Source organism: Rhineura floridana, chromosome 5, assembly GCF_030035675.1.
Source record: "Rhineura floridana isolate rRhiFlo1 chromosome 5, rRhiFlo1.hap2, whole genome shotgun sequence".
Classification (NCBI taxonomy): Eukaryota; Metazoa; Chordata; class Lepidosauria; order Squamata; family Rhineuridae; genus Rhineura; species Rhineura floridana.
This window is the reverse complement of record NC_084484.1, coordinates 80,687,551-80,704,978: the sequence shown is the minus strand read 5'-3', so window position 1 is coordinate 80,704,978 and position 17,428 is coordinate 80,687,551. Positions and strand designations below refer to the sequence as shown.

General features: G+C 41.0%; 1 protein-coding gene across 1 annotated transcript in view; it reads left to right on the top strand.

The window, feature by feature from the left end:
- The window catches only part of APOO (apolipoprotein O), a 31,600-nt gene extending 14,508 nt beyond the window's left edge, over positions 1-17,092 (top strand). Inside the window, exons 5-9 of the mRNA XM_061627327.1 lie at positions 8,120-8,215; positions 10,008-10,099; positions 12,356-12,463; positions 15,778-15,861; positions 16,729-17,092. Coding sequence (XP_061483311.1) covers positions 8,120-8,215; positions 10,008-10,099; positions 12,356-12,463; positions 15,778-15,834 — 353 coding nt within the window. The 3' untranslated portion in view covers positions 15,835-15,861; positions 16,729-17,092. The remainder of the gene's footprint in view (positions 1-8,119; positions 8,216-10,007; positions 10,100-12,355; positions 12,464-15,777; positions 15,862-16,728) is intronic.
- Positions 17,093-17,428: the final 336 nt, after the last annotated feature.

Sequence of the window (17,428 nt, the reverse complement as noted above, 5' to 3'; positions counted from 1 at the left end):
TAGCTCTGCTAATTCATGTGGTAATCTGTTTTGTTTATTGATAGTCTACTGCATTATTTTACTTTGCTTTTTCAAGATGCTCCAGCCACCTTTTATTCTTGGGGCAATGCTCTAGCAAACTTTGAGCAAAAAGCACAATAGTTTGTCCCAATATAATGCATAGCGGGGTAGCCAATGTGGTGCCTGCCAGATGTTTTTGGTATACTACAACTCTTATCAGCCCCAACCAGCTTGGCCCATGGTCATGAATAATGAAGTTGTAGTTCAACGAGATCTGGAGGATATCATGTTGGCCACTCCTGCAGTAACGGATGGAGGGAATATTCTCAAAGTGGGGGAAGAGCTGTGCTGTTGTCTGCTCTGGGTGAGACTTAATATCACCATTACCTTTGTACCGCAGGTTAACTAGTGCTGTCTTTGCAGTGACCAGAGAAATAAAACAAAAGCTTTACGGAAGAGCAAGCAGTTTGTTAATCATGAATGATGCATTTCTTAATGCCCATTAAGAGTGTGTGAGACATGCACAATCAAAACAGCAATATGCTCTCTAAAAGAAGAGCACTTTCCCTAGATGCAATATATGGTGCATCCAGTGTTTAAAAAGGTAAAGGTGTCCCCGCACTTATAGTGCGAGTTGTTTCTGACTGTCAGGGTGCCGTCTTGCGACGTTTACTAGGCAGACCGTGTATATGGGGTGGGATTGCCAGTTCCTTCCCCGGCCTTTCTTTACCCCCCAGCATATGCCGGGTACTCATTTTACCGACCACAGATGGATGGAAGGCTGAGTGGACCTCGACCCCTTTTACCGGAGATTCGACTTCCTCCTTCCGTTGGAATCGAACTCTGGCCGTGAGCAGAGCTTTTGGCTGCGTTATCGCCGCTTACCACTCTGCGCCATGGAGGGTCTATCCAGTGTTTAGAAAGAAGTAATATCTTGATAACACAAGCACAGCCTCAAGGGCAGATAAGGCTCATGATCAACAAATATCCTTTTATTTCACTGAAATTTGATAGTGGGAGAAAGCCTTGAGTTACTTCAGCACTTTTAATTTCATTTTGCTTCTTTTTGTTACACATATTGGTGGTAGAAATGAAATGGTACAACACTACTGCAAGCTCCCAAATAAGAGCCAGGGCTGGTCCAAGACATTTATTGCCTGGTCAAGGTGTATAGTACCCAAAGCCAAGTTTCTACCCTGAGACAGAAAATCTCTCAAATAACTTTCTGTCATAATAAAAATACAATGATCGTAAACAGGGCCGGCTCCAGGAATGCCGGGGCCCTTGGGCATCAGCTTGCCCTGGGCCCTGGCATGTGTACGCCTGCGCGTTCATGCTCGCTCACACGTGCAACCCACCTCACCCCCACCTACCTGTCTCCTGTCTTTCTTTTACTATTGCCATTAACCAAGATGGCAGCTGCAGTTTCCCTAAGGAGATGAAGCCTCTGCTGCCATCTTTGTTGATGGCACACATGCGTGCTACACGCGCACATCTCTGCCATCAACTAAGATGGCGGCAGGGGCTTCAGTACCTTAGGGAAACTGCGGCCACCATCTTTGTTAAGGGCAACGGTAAAAGACAGCAGACAGGTAAGTGGGAAGAAGGGGAGTGGAGGGGTGGCTGAGGGGCCCCCTGTAGCTCCAGGGGCCGTCGGGCCAGTGCCCAACCTGGCCGCCCTTTAGAACCAGCCCTGATCGTAAACACCTCATAATCATAGCACCTAAAACACCCTGAAGCAGCTGCATCACTCTGCACAATGTAGGGTAGCCCTGTAAGCTGCTTATTGCTACCTTCTTAAAGGTTTCATTTATTATACCATCAAAGTTTGCACATAGATTTTGGGGTGGGCTGCTCATACTGAGCCCATTACAATAGTGATACAATTGACACAAAGGAAATCCTTTACTAAAACTTCCAGATCTTTGCCTTTGCATTATGTAGGAATGTGCTTTTCTCAACATACTGTAGTTTGATTGCAGGTCTTGATTGTCTCCCCTCCAAAACCACTATGACTGTGATGGGTGTGCTGTGGTATAAGTAAAGGAAGACATATTGGTGAGAAGCAGTAGGGGGCAAGAAGACATGCATGGCCACTCTGACAAATTAGAAACATTGCCACGACTTCCAGAGGCACACGGTCACACCCTTCTAGGGCCTCCTCAAAAATGAGTTCTCTGCTAAGCCTGTGTTGAAATGCTAGGTATTGATGCTACTATACATGTATTGAAGAATTAGAATATATGCTGCCCTGCGTTCTCTTTGTAAAGTAATCCCAGTCTTCTCAGCATTTTGGCACTACTGTTTTGTCACTACTTTCTAGATGTGCTTTGTATTTCTCCACCCTGGCTGTATAGAGACGAGGCACCAGTTAATTGCTGGGTATTCCTTTCCTGTCATGTATTTGGTTTTATTGGAGAATATTAGACTCAGAACAATGTGATTATAAAGATAAAAACCTGTTGGAAACAAAGGTTTTCCTTATATTGTTTCCAATAATGTTAGAACAAGAAAGGATTCAGTGAAAGTGCAAAACAAAAGATCCCAAAATGCATCTCTTCTGGGGCATGCTGTACTTTGGAACTTCAGCTGTAATCTAATAGTTAATAGGATATGCAAAACAAAAGGGTACTTACGTAGATAACATGATTGAGGGATAAACTACACTTTAACCTGGGAGCTATCTGTAATCATCTTTTTACAAAAAGTGCAGTGGGGCAGGGTTTTTAATCCTTTTCTCCATGCTGTTTTTGGGTTGCAAATTGTCTCGTCTTCCCCCCCCCCGGTTCTGTTTGCCCCCATTGGTAAAATGTATATGCCACCCATCCATGTCTGTTGATTAAAAAATAAAATAAAATCCTTAAGTTAAAAAAAATTGGTCTCTTTTCTCTTTTTAAAGCTGTTTTGGGATTAAAAGATTTTAAAAATAGAAAGAACTCCAAAATCCACCATTGGGCAATACATTTATTAGGAATGACCAAAATTGTGGCAAGTTCTTGAGAACTTCTCATCAGACTACCTTTGGTTTTTAAAAATAGAAATGAAAGGGAAAAATATTTATCCTTAATAGCTTGAGCCACCTTCAAAGTAGCAATTACATTGTCTCTCCCCAAATTAATTTGACCCACTATTGTACGGCTCATGCCAGAAATGATTATGAATCCTAGGGCTGTACCTGACTAACCATGGATAATAGAAAGGCAGCCATACACTTCATACCACAAACCAGAATGTTTCTTGTGTTCGTACTGGAGAAAGCTGCACATAAAGGAATCTGAAAAGTTGCACCCTGAGCAAGGGATTATTTACAACTCTGCTTTATTTATTTATGCAATTTGTATCCCGCCTTTCTGCCCAGGACAGCAAACAAAGCGCTGGAAACACTTTAAAACATCATAAAAACAGATCCTAAAATGCATTAAAACAAAACACCATTAAAAACATTTAAAAAAAACAACTTTAAAAAAGGGTTAAAAACATTATTAAAAAACATACTAAACAATTCTGACACAGATGCAGACTGGGATAGGTCTCAACTTAAAAGGCTTGTTGAAAGATGAAAGTGTTCAAAAAGACGCCAAAAAGATAGCAGAGATGGCACCTGCCTAATATTTAAGGAGAGGGAATTCCACAGGGTAGGTGCTGCCACACTAAAGGTCCATTTCCTATATTGTGCAGAACGGACCTCCTGATAAGATGGTATCTGCAGGAGGCCCTCACCTGCAGAGCGCAGTGATCGACTGGGTATATAAGGGGTAAGACGGTCTTTCAGGTATCCTGGTCCGGAGCTTGTATAGGGCTTTGTACGCCAAAACTAGAACCTTGAACTTGGACCGGTAGCAAATGGGCAGTCAGTACAACTCTTTCAGCAGCAGGTGACATGTTGCCAATACCCTGCCCCAGTGAGCAGTCTCACTGCCACATTTTGCACCAGCTGCAGCTTTCAGACCAACCTCAAAGGCAGCCCAACATAGAGCGCATTATAGTAATCCAGCCTGGAGGTTACCAGTGTGTGGACAACAGTGATCAGGCTATCCCAGTCCAGAAACAGCCGCAGCTGTCTTACCAGCCAAAACTGGTAAAAGGCACTCCTAGCCACTGAGGTCACCTGGGCCTCTAGCAACAAAGATGGATCCAGAAGCACACCCAGGCTACAGACCTGCTCTTTCAGAGGGAGTACGACTCCGTCCAAAGCAGGCAACTGACCAATTATCCGAACTCGGGAACCACCAACCCACAGCGCCTCCATCTTGCTAGGATTCATACTCAGTTTATTGGCCCTCATCCAGTCCACCACCGAGTCCAGGCAGCGGTCCAGGGCTTGCACGGCCTCTACCGATTCAGATGTTATGGAGAAATAGAGCTGGGTATCATCAGCATACTGCTGACACCTCGCCCCAAAGCTCCTGATGACTGCTCCCAAGGGCTTCATATAGATGTTAAACAGCATGGGGGACAAGATGGTACCCTGCGGCACCCCACAGCACAGCTGCCAGGGGGCCAAAAGACAGTCAACCAATGCTATTCTCTGAGAACGACCCTGGAGATAGGATCAGAACCACTGTAAAACAGTGTCTCCAATACCCATCTCACCAAGTTGGCCCAGAAGGATACCATGGTCAATGATATCAAAAGCCGCTGAGAGATCAAGTAAGAACAACAGGGTCGCACTACCCCTGTCCTTCTCCTGATAAAGATCAGCCATCAGGGCGACCAAGGCCGATTTAGTCCAATTACCAGGCCTGAACCCAGACTGGAACAGGTCAAGATAATCTGTTTCATCCCAGAGTACTTGCGGTTGCTGTGCCACAACCCTCTCAATCACCTTCCCTCAGAAGGGGGTATTTGCAACCGGTTGGTAGTTGTCACAAATCAATGGGTCCAGAGTGGGCTTTTTCAGAAGTGGTCGAATCACCGTCTCTTTCAAGGTGGCTGGAACCACTCCCTCTTGCAATGATGCGTCGACCACACCCTGGATCCACTCTGTCAGACCCCCTCGGCAAGCTTTAATAAGCCAAGAAGGGCAAGGGTCGAGCAGACACGTTGCTGGCCGCATCACCGCAAGCACCTTGTCCACATCATCAGGCCGCATCAACTGAAACCGTTCCCAAGAAGTTGCAGCAGATGTTGCACTGGACACCTCATTGGGGACTACAGTAGATGTGGATGGGGCATCAAGACTGCTATGGAGGCAAGCAACTTTACCCTCAAAGTGCCTTGGAAACAATTCACAGTGGGCCTCCGAAGGGTCTAAGACTCCGTTTTCTGGAGTTGATGTCAACAGACCCCAGACAATATGGAAAAGCTCCACTGGACAGCTACTGGAGGATGCAATGGAGGCACAAAAGTGGGCCTTCTTCGCCACCCTCGCCACCACACAGTAGGCACGGTTATGATGTTTTACTTGTGCCCAGTCAGCCTCACAGCTTGTCTTTCACCACTTGCGCTCTAGCTGTCGTCCAGCCTGTTTCATTGCCCTTAGATCACTGGTGTACCAAGGTGCAAGCCGGGTTCCACAGTGCCGGAGAGGGCGCTCAGGGGTAACCTTGTCGAGAGCCCGACACGCCTCGCTGTTCCACAGCGTGACAAGGGCTTCAACAGGGTCACATGCTCTATCTACTAGGAACTCCCCCAGGGCATTCAGGAATCCAGTGGATTCCATTAGGATCCAGGGGCATTGATGTGGCATTTGAATTGGCCAGGATCAGAAAATGCTAAATTGTAAATAATTCCAAGTTTCTGAAACAGATGTCCTGTCACTTAAACAATTGGGAATAAAGAGAAATCAAGTATGAAGAAATTTCAGAGGGGTGCTTGTAAGAACATAAGAGCGTGCTGGATCAGGCCAGTGGCTGATCTACTCCAGCATCCTGTTCTCACAGTGGCTAACCATGTGCCCATATTTGTCTGGCTCAGCAAATGTCAGCAAAGAGTCTTGTAGCACCTTAAAGGCTGACACATTTGTTGTGATGAGCTTTAGTGGGTTAGAAGCCACTTTGTCAGATGCATAAATGTCTCTGTTCAGGTGGTTATGTTCATTTTGCTTTGCCAACTTTTTCCAGTTGGGAGTGGGTCATGTCTGCTCAGTTTGATTTCTGGTTTACTTTTTTGAATGGCTTTCATCTTATGTATTCTGCATAGTCATGGTTCATACCTACCTCTTGCTTTGCTGGGCCTTCTGGCTTCACTTTACAATAATCTGTCCCCTTTCTTTGTGTGTGTATATACAGTTGCTCTCTGTTTGATAACTGAAGATAATGCTTCATGCATAGGGCTATGGCTCAGAAAAGCTTTATGCCAAAGGATGTTTCTTAGTCTTTAGGGTGTCATGAATGCAACCCAGGATTTGGGGAATAGGGCATAGAAACAAAGGCATTGGTGCCAGTTTCAAAATGTATGTGTTCATTTCATTTATTCAAGATCTCTCAATCATACAACACATTCACACATACTCTGTAGGGATATAGTTACCAGTGATTATTGCTGTGCCTAACCAGAGGGCCATTCTAGTAGCACAGAGGATGGAGCAGGATGAGGTGGAATCTCCATATTGCTTCTTGGGGTGCTGCAGAGGTCTTCACCCCAAAATAGCTAGTCTACATAGTTCTTATGTTCTCAGATTAGTTTTTTGGTTACATGGCACAGTCTTGATTGTAAATATTCTCTGGATTGCAAGACCAACTTGGAATGTTTTCAGGATTGCATGGCCCTTGCATCATCTTTCACACCCTCATCTGAATACCTCTAGATCTCAAGATCACAAGGCCTTTTCTGGCTGTGTGACTCAAAGATCATAATCCCTCACCTTATCATGGTGCCTTTGGGGTCTAGGCAAATGTGCACAGCTGTCCTAGAACATGCAGTTTCATCTCGCAAGCAATGTTATTTTCCTTTTATCTGATGTTTAGCTTAAAACAAAGTCCTATTTACAGCCATCCGCCACTAGAACTTGCTTTTCCTGACTCTGGCAACCTTGCAGAGTCACCTTTCCAAAGATCCACTAATTAAACATTTATCCAAATTATAATTGATTCTATTAAAATAGTACTATTAGTAAGAATAACAGTATACATCAGTATGTTTACAAAATCTTCACACCCGTTTTGCAGAATCACATGGTGCATGGCAGAGGTGCTACAAAACTTGCTGAAGTTATGGAGCTGCATGTGAATCTGTTAAAAGTAGTAATAATTGTCAGAGGTATAAGTGGCTAATTAAAATTTTATAAACATTTGGGAATGTATTGGGTATCTGCCCAGCTTTTGAAAGGGATATTGTCACTTTGGCAGAACTGGAGATTAATGTACAAGCTTGACAAAATCATGAAGGCTTCTACCACATGTACCACTTGAAAAGGCATGGATTGTATTTTTAAAGTATACACATGGGGCGGAAAAATCTCTGAATGTAGGAAACTAGCAGAGAGGGACATTACAGTTTAGCCTCATCCCAATTGTTGGTTCCCCTTGTGCAGATGGTTTTCTTTTTACAAGGAAGAACATTAAAAACAATGCAGTCCCTTCATCTGCCATCTAAAGTGGTTCAGTTCATAATTTTGTAAACATGTGTCTTGCCCTCAGTTTGTCATCAGAAGTTAAGCACAACTATATTCCCTTCATCATCCTTAATCTAATTAATTTTAATACTATTGCAACTTTTATAAATGGTAATTTGTCTCTCTTAATTATTGAGCAATTATTTTTCACTGCAGCAACAAGGGGAAAAGCACTGTATTGGCTTTATGAATGAAGACAGGGAGGTTCCAAAAAGAGAGCAAATGTCATTGTTAAAAGCATTGGACTATGATTGGAAAGACTTGGGTTAAAATTCCTACTTGGCCATGAAGCTCACATGGGCCAGTCATTACCTCTGAGCCTAACTTACCTCATAGGATTGTGCTGAGGATAAAATTGGGGTGGGAGGAAGCCATGTATGCTGTCTTGTGCTCCTTGGAAGAAAGGTGGGATATACGTGAAATAAATAAAAAGTTACTTGTAGTTGTAACCAGTTATTTGTAGTAGGAAAGGTAAGTACAAATAATACTTGCACATTGAAATTATGAAAAAATATACATGCTGCCTGTGTGTGTAATATGCTGTAATCTGATTTTTTATTTTAGAAGGCTATGAACTTCTAAAAAACCCACCTCCAGGATTTTATCCAAGGCTTGGTGTCATAGGTTTTGCTGGTATTGTTGGCTTGTTTCTGGCAAGAGGTATGTGACTGTTTGCAGTGTTCACCTTAACAAAAAATGGTATAATTTTTCTCTTTAAGTGACATAAATCTTTAACCACAATGTATATTTAACTGTTTATCTAAAACCCACTTCAAAATCTTCTAGGCATATCTAGATTTGTGAATTAGTTAGAATTACCATTCATGTTGACACTGATTTTGTGTTTTGGTATCAGAAGAGCCATAATTCAGTGGCAGAGTACATGCTTTGTATACAAAAAATCCCAGTTTCAGTCCATGCAACTCCAAAGTAAAGGTGGGAAAGCCCCATATCTGCAACACTGGGAAGTCTGTCAGTCCATGTAGAGTTAGGGTGGGGAACCACTTTTAGCCCAAGGGCCATGTTCCCTCAGGGCTAACCTTCTGGGGGCTGCATCTTTACGGTGGGATCAGTGTAAAAATTGGGTAAGGCTACTCTGCTCTCTTGCAAACATAGACATAAGTGCAGACACAAACACCCATTAATTCTCTTTCACTCCCTACCACCACCTGCATTAGGCTTGAAAAAAAGATCAGGGCTTTTTTCAAGTTTAATTGCGGGGGGCCTTGATCTCTGTGATGGGGAGAGGAAGCTTAACCCTTCCCTCCATAGCTGCATTCTCCACAAAGATTGCTATGCCCCAGCCTAGCAAGTAAGCTTGAAAACAGCATATCTTTGTAGCCAATGTGAGCCTTTTTTCAAACCTAACTGCTATGCCTGAGAGAGGGGGCAGGTTGCAACTCACAGGGAGGGGAGGGTGAATGGTAATTAGGCTTGAAAACAGTTTCCTATTTGGCACAGTGGGCTGCTGTTTTGTGGCCTAAATGCTAGGTGGGGTAAACCCCCCACCATGGGCCAGAGATTCTGTACCCTTAGTGTGAACAATGCTGAACTAGATGGACCAGTGGTCTGACATGATACAAGTGAGCTTTCTATGTTCCTAAAGGAAAGTTAACTGAAGAAGGCAATGTTGTGGTCCTTGGAGTTCATGGCTCAGCTTTGAGGAAAAGAAGAATGACTAATTAGTTAATAAGCTATGCTTAAGTACCTGGCCAAGCAATATTTTGGATTTGGTCTACATATAATGGCTTGGGTATACATGGGGCGAGATGAGCAATTCTTGGGAGGACCTAGTCTCAGAGAACACTCTTCTCTCCCTGCCTGTGTGTTACATAAGAAAAAACTATTAGGTAACAGTTACTTCGTTGCTCTCGGGGTGGAACATGTTTTAGTTAGTACAGCAGTAAATATAATAGTGATTACTCTCTAGACGTTATTCAGGGCAATAGGCTTAAGAATGGGGAATCCTGCCCCTGGCTGCCACGTTTAGATAGCAAGTCAAGAAAACTGAAAAAGTAATAAGGTATACTGCATGTTAAAACTTCTGCAATGCAGAATTTGGTGGTGTTCTTTGATTCTGGAACACTTACCTTTCCCTTTTTTTAAATATGTCTCATCATAATTGTGGAGAAGAATTTAGAATCATGTGGGCAGGATCTGCTTAAAGCTCAGAAGCCAGGCTAGAGTGATTTTATAGTAGGTATATCTATGTTCTTTGCTATTCCAATCTTCAAATTCTATCCCACTATATTTTACCTAATCAAATTCCATTATTTAAACACTGTCATCCCAATCTACTCTCTATAGAAAATGATAAATTTCTGCAAGAAAATATATTGTGTAAGTTTGCATAGTTAAGGCTCACCAAAGGATTTTTGTCATAATGTGTGGATCACCTTGCTGCAGTACATCATTTGTTGGATGCAGACATTATATATATTCTGTGGAACAGGTTCCAAAATAAAGAGGTTGGTGTATCCAGTAAGCTTCATGGGGATTGGTGCCTCTCTCTACTATCCGCAGCAAGTCATCACTCTTGCCAAGGTTAGTACTGTGGGCAATTTCTCCTTACTTTCTATTCATATAGATTTAAATTTGACTTTCAGTGAGGCAAATACTGATCTGCTATTGCACTTGGCTTTAGAAAAAGGTGCATACAGCTTATTGCCAATAACTTGCATTACTAATATATGCAGCCAAAAATGTCAGAATGACACAAGATAGAGTTGTCTACTTTTTTTAGTGTCTTTTGTATCAGTGTGCTAATTAGGCAGGTTTTAAGGTTTCACAGATCTGGTAACAGTGTTGCTATTTGAATTATCCATGAAACTTACATGATCAAAAGGCCACATGCCCTTGTTTTTGACTCTCGAATTCCCCCTAGGATTGCTTTAGGACCCATCTATTGGAGTCTTCTCCTAGCACAGTCCTTTGTAGTCATTGCCTCATGGTTGTGCTCTGCCTTTCCTTGTGGTTTCTTGTTTGTGTGAAATAAGTTCACTTTCAACCACTGTCAATGGAGAGGTTATCCTTATCATACTTAATGCTGAAGACAAAGCGGCTTTAGAGGTCCTCTATATAGATTTTTTTTCTGTGATGCCTGAAGCACCTATGAAAGAATACAAATAACTGAATACTAAGCTGGGGCAGGACAGGAATTTGTGTATCAGTGCTTATGAGATGCTTATAGAGAAGCTGTCTGTTTAAATTAGATGTGTCTTTTCTAGACAAGGTAGTTAATTGCAGAAAAATAACCACTGATGTTGATTGCGTAAACCCATCTCTAAGTATATTCTAAAACAATTAAGTTCTACATTTAATGTGTTGGAACCATAAAACAATGCTATATGGAATGAGTACTGAAAGTAATATGCTTTGAAGTACAAAGACATTGAGTACAGACACAGCACAGTACAATTTGTTTACAAGCTGGTGGCTTAGTCTTAAATTAATGATTAATCGGGGCTATTACATAGCTGTTTTTGCAGCCGAAGTTCTGAGCTGCTGTTTTTAGATTTAAATTTGTCTTTGAACTTTTAAGGGTAACTAGTAGCCATCATATGCTACTTTTAAGCATCTGTCTAGTCTATCTCTGTGTGTATTTTGCTGCCTTTCTTATATTGTTCATGTATATAAGACAGAGCTTGGGAAAGTTACTTTTTTAAACTACAACTCCCAGCAGCCCCAGCCAGCAATGGCCACTGGATTGGCTGATGAGAGTTGTAGTTCAACAAAGTAACTTTTCCAAGCTCTGGTATAAGAGCCAAAGATGAGTTAGCTTAAGGAAGTTCATGAATGGAGAGTTTGCCGTGCTTCCCCCGCACAAGGCTTCTAAACAGTCTGTTGTGCAGAGCCTGCCTTGACAATGTAGGATGGGGTTGCTGGGAGGAGCAGGGTACAGGAAAGTTTCCTTAGAATAACGTCTTTCAGTTATTTCTCTTAGGATCTCTTTTTTAAGAAGTGTATACTTGTGAAAACCTGTAGCATTGATACAGTAGTTTGGTTAAGCTCATAGAAGTGATTCAGTCCCTGCTCACAGGGTTCTAGGCCTATATTATGTGGATAAGACATGTGGGGAGGGAACAGGTATTGACAAATGGACAATAGGGAAGGTGGTCTTTAAAAGCATGGATCTACGTGATCTTTTTATCTTCATATCCTGTTACTGTCATTATTGTTGACACTTGACACATTTGATAAAGCAACCCCATCTATGGCACTGAACAAGCTGAAGGTGATGTACCTGTTGTGTGATGAGCTGTCCTATCCTCTGTCCTTTCATATTTAGTTGCTGATGGTATTTGCAGTTTCCCATTGGATGAAGATTAGTAAACCATAGGTGGCTCTCTCTGCAGTGGCAATTAAAATAAAGGGTGGTATTCAATGCTAGGCCTACTCAGAGTAGACCCACTAAAATATATGAACTTAAGTTACTCATGTCTAATGTCAGTGGGTCTACTCTGAGTAGGACTTAGTGGGATTAAACCACTAATAGGCAAATGTTTTGAATAAAGTGGCAGTTAAACAACTACATAAAAAGAATAAGGTGGCAATCAACTGTACAAATGATTTGTCAGTGAAATGTTTTACTGTGTTATGTATAATCTTCCTTGCCATTATTGAGCTGGATCAATATTTCTTTGTAATGACCTATGCCTAAATACAATAAAGGTGACTCAACTAGCACTTCTTGATAAATGTTTGTAAAGTCTAAAATACAACTAAAAATACAAAAATAAAAATAAAGTGTTTCAGATTACTATTAAATTGACCGACTATCAAATTTCATATTTTTGAAAGATGACTGGTTCTCAGCTATATGACTGGAGTCTGCAAGCCTACATAAATCTAGAATCCCTCTGGAAAGATACTCCAAAAAAGAAAAAATCTGCAAAAGCAAGTGACAAGGTATGACACCTAAGAGGTTTGTTGTGCTGCGCTGCAGGTATGCCTTCAGCAGACACTTCAGTTGCTGCTCTTGGCGTTGTTTTGAATGTGTGTGTTCTCTTTCTGTGCTATTCTCCTTATGCTTTTAGTGCCCGAGGCCTGTGTCAGGAATAAACCAAATTGGTCCTATAACTTCAAGTGCCATGCTGTTGCTCCTAATTTCAAGTATTCATAATTAAGAAATGCAACATCTTATTAGAAATGACATACTGCTTTTGCTTTGGGATTCAAGCTGCATGCTACTACTGCTCTTGAATTACCTTGTACAAGTAATTTGCCGTATGAATCCTACATGTAGTTTGCTGCTAATGATCATTAATGTTCAGTCTTAATGTTTGCATGTTTATGCACTTGTTTGTTGTAGAAATGGGCTACAATAGCTTACATTCCCATTAATCAAAACTGTATCTGGTGTTCAGTCTACTTAGAGTAAAGGTGTGGAGAAGTCAATGTTATTTTTCAAGTTCTCCTTGAAAATTAACATCCTGCTGCTATTAATTGCATCATATCCTTAGTTATCCTCATTTCTCTCTTGTTTTTCTCAGCTATACTACTTTAGTACATTAATTTCAGTGGATTGTGGCTGCACACACCCCGTACATTTAAAGCACGTGTCCTCCTCCCAAGAATCCTGGGAACTGTAGTTTACCCCTCACAGAGCTACAATTCCCACCACCTTTAACAGACTACAGATCCCAGGATTCTTGGAGGGGAGGGGGAGTACTTTAAATGTGTGGTGTTTACCCAGTCTGTATATGACACACAGTAGGCCCATTGAAATTCATGGAATCATGAGTACTTTAAATCCATTGATTTCAGTAGGTTTACTCTATGACTGAGTCAGAGACAATCCAATATTCCCATGTAGCAAGCAGGACTGTGAGTTGTGCATCATCCTCTTTTCCTCTTTTGGTTGGGGTACCACAGGTCTCAGTTTTAGGACATTTGTTTTCCCTTTATGTGCTGTCACTGGGCAACCTTATTCGATCTCATGGCCTTCGATATAGTTTGTATGCTGATGACACACAGTTATATCTTTCAACCCCAGAACTCTCTTTTGATGTCCAGCATTGTATTAGGGCATGTCTTTCAGACATTTCAGCCTGGATGCTTCATCAGCACCAAAAACTTAATAATGCGAAGACAGAATTGCTCATCTTTCTTCCTAAGCCCTCTTCTCAATATACATTTCCATCATTGTTAAAACGTCCCTCTCTATCCTGTGGAGAAAGCACATCATCTGGGGTTGACTTTTCACTCTCCTCTTTCTTTTGTTCCACACATTAAAACTGTAACAAAGTCCTGTTGCTTTTTCCTCTGTAATATTGCTAGAATCTGACTTTTTTTTGTCTTTCTCCTCTGCAAATGTTAGTTCATGCTTTAGTTATTTCTCGCCTTGACTATTGTAATCTTCTTTTGACTGGTCTTCCACAAATTCATATCAGTCCCTTGGTTTCCATTCAACACTCCACTGCCAAGGTCATTTATTTGGCCCACTGTTTTGACCATGTTACTCCAGTTTTGAAGTCCCTTCATTGGCTCCCTATTTATTTCAGGATTCGGTACAAGCTTTTTGTTCTAACTTCTAAAGCTTTACTCGATCTGGCTGTTCCTTATCTCTCAGTTCTTATTTCTCATTGTAGCCCTACTTGGGATCTCTGCTTCTCAAACTGTGTGCTTCTTACCCATCCCAGAGTTGTTTGCTCTTTAGCTCGACTTCATCCATTTTCTCTTGCTGCTCCATATTCCTGGAATTGTCTCCTGGAGCACTTGCTGACTGCTCCCTCAGTTTCAGTTTAAGTCTTATTTAAAAACTTTCCTTTATTCCAAAGCTTTTGGAATTTCAGCTTAGGTTTTTTAAATTATGTGTATTTGAAGTCCTCGCTTTGTCCTCTGTTTCCCCTCCCTTTTTGTTGTCCTCTTTTATTTTATTAGATTGTATGCCTTTGGGGGCAGAGACTTGTCTTTATTGTTTTGTTTCTGTACAGTGCCATGTTCATCTGATGGCACTATATAAATAAATGATGATAATAATAGTAATAAGGGCAGCTTAGTAAGGCTTTGAAAAAAGGATGCAGAGTTTTTGTTTTTGAGGAGTGCAGATATTTGAAAGGTGTCTAGCTATGCATTCCGTATTTTTTTTAACAACTCAACATGCGACAACAGTGAAGAATGTTTTTCAGCCCAAGGGCCAGCTTCCCTTCCGGGCAACTTTCTGGGGGGCAATGTGCCAGTGGCGGGCAAGGCTGGAGGATGGGTTGAACAATGACTGTAAAAATTACGTTTGTGCAATAGGCTAATTTGTACACACACACACACTCTCTCTCCTCCATCCAGGCAAGCAAGAGGCATTATAAGAGTTCAAAGACATATTCTGGCCAGGCAAAAATTCTCAAGGAGAGTACAAATCAAGGCAAGAGAGGGTGTGTGGCCTGAGGACAGACCTGAGGACCAGAGAGAGGCCTAGTGGGCTGCATTTGGCACCTGGGCGTCAGGTTCCTCACCTCTGGCATATGATATTCTGTGCCTTTGTGAGTGACAGTTAAGAATACAAATGTACTTCAAAGATAGGCATTGCAGTGTCTGTCAGGAGGAAGAATTTATGTACACAGACAGGAGTTGTTATGCTCATGGGATGTCTGGCTTCTCTCCACTCCCTGTATAAACATTGTTTTTCTAAAATGTCGTAGCTGAGGTGACAAGGACAACAACTTACTTTTAGAAGGTGAAATTCTCTCATGAGGTTAAAATCTCCACAGCAGACATGGATTGCCTATCCTAAACCAATTAATATCTGCTGTATTAGGATATACTGATTTAAAGAAAATGCACCTATTAGAATTAACATAAATTTTCCTAAAAACATATAGACTCTTTGTCTTTAATAGAGCAATTTGTCCTAGGTACAAAAATACTGAGCAAGTCTGACTTGCTTTCTACTTCAGGTATCTGATTCATTCCAGGTTATTTTGTAAGAGTGAGCCCTTTTATCAAGCGGATGGGCTAAGAAATCTCTCTGCTATACCTAGGTGGTATTTTTCTGAAAATTCAGAATTATCCAGAGACTTTACTCAAAACCCCCAAAACATATACTGAGGAGAAACTAAAATTATATCATGCTTTAGGAATAGTCTGTGCATGAGGTCTGTAGAATCTCATAATCGAATACTTTATTTTGCAGAGGCAAATGATTTTAATAAGAATTTATTAGCAGGTTAAGTTATCTACCAGTGACAACTCCTTCTGTGCAAATTCAGTTTTGGTTGTCTTTTAAGGGTGATGCAGATAGTGACAAAACAGTGAAAACACAAGAAGAAAGAGCAATAAAATAGAATTCTCCGTTGCGTCATGTTGAACAGGTAAGGTACAATAACTATTCCATGACTCTTGTGTGAGAAAAATAAGAAATTGCTGTTGCAAGGCTGTAATTTTTTTATTAGAACTCTCCTTTTCATAAAGGAGCGCAGGTGAGTGTCAAGAAGGTCTATTCAGTGCTGTTGAGGTTCCTGGAATAGTATCTGGTATTCTTGGTGTATGAAGTTCAGTTTACGATAAGTACTGCCAAACTTGCTCCAATTTGCCTTAATTAAAAAAGTTGAGATGATATATGTACAAAGTTAAAACAAATAGATATGGATTCCCAAAGGGAGCAGTCCATAGTTCAGTGGCAGAGGACCTGTTTTGTATGGAAATGTTCAATGTTCAGTCCTCAGAATCTCAAGTTAACAGGATTAGGTAGCAGTGATGTCAAAGATTCTCTGCCTGAGACCCTGAAATACTGCTGCTGGTCAGAACAGACAGTAGGGCCTTTCCTGTGGTAGCACCTCAACTTTGGAATGTCCTCCCAAGAATGTATAGCTTGTATTGACACTGCATTCTTTCCAGCACCAGGTGTAGGGCTTTAAAATTTCCAGAGATTTTGAACCCATGGGAAAAAAAACAGTTTTTTCTGGGCCTTCACATCTCTAGCCAGGTGAAAACTTTTTTTATTTATCCAGACATTTTAAATTATTGCATTTTTTAGCTAGTTAAATAGTTTTATTCCTCTCAATGTTTTCTTCTTTTTAATCGATCTCTGCTCTAATACTGCATTGTGGATTTTTAATTCTTATATATACTGCCCTGAAATCCACTTATGGATGAAGGTGCAGCTTATAAATTCTTTAACTAAAATATGCCAGATGGACTAGATGGGCAGCTAACTTGAATCTTTCTTTTTAATATAGATGGAGAGCCTGCAGAAGATCAACAATTTTCTAAATAAAAAACAGAACCTGTGTTGACTATGAGTACAGTTTGTGTTTTGGCTCAGCAAAAATTTGCCTTACAATCTGTTTGAAATCACGAAAGGACACAGCCTTGTCTTCTGCCAGCTTTGGACTTTGTCAGAGTTCTGCAAGACCTTGTAGGTTTTGTCAGGACCTCGGCTTACATCTGCAACCTTGAAACCTACTCACAAGGACATATGTTCCATTGGACTGAATGGGACTTAATTCTAAGTAATTGCTTAGGACTGGGCTGCAAATTGAACCTCAAAACTCCTCAGTCTATTGTTACTATTTATAGGCTTAATTAAAATGAATTGCCTCATTCCCCCCCTTATGTTTGGTCATTTAATAGCATCCATATATTAATCAGAATACATTCCATTCTTGGTAAGAACAAAACTTATTTGTGTTATGGGGTGGTGCTTGGGGAAGCTTAACTTAATATATCAGCATTAAAGTTGTGCCTAGATGTGGGCTAGCAAACTTGACAAAAGGATTACAGATGATAAATAATAATAAAAATTTATTTATGAGTCGCCTATCTGGCTGAATTAACAGCCACTCTAGGCGACGTACATCAATACAATAAAATACAATATAAAACAATGAGGGCCACAATCAATAATTAGACTAAGCACTACAATTCTGATTAATAACA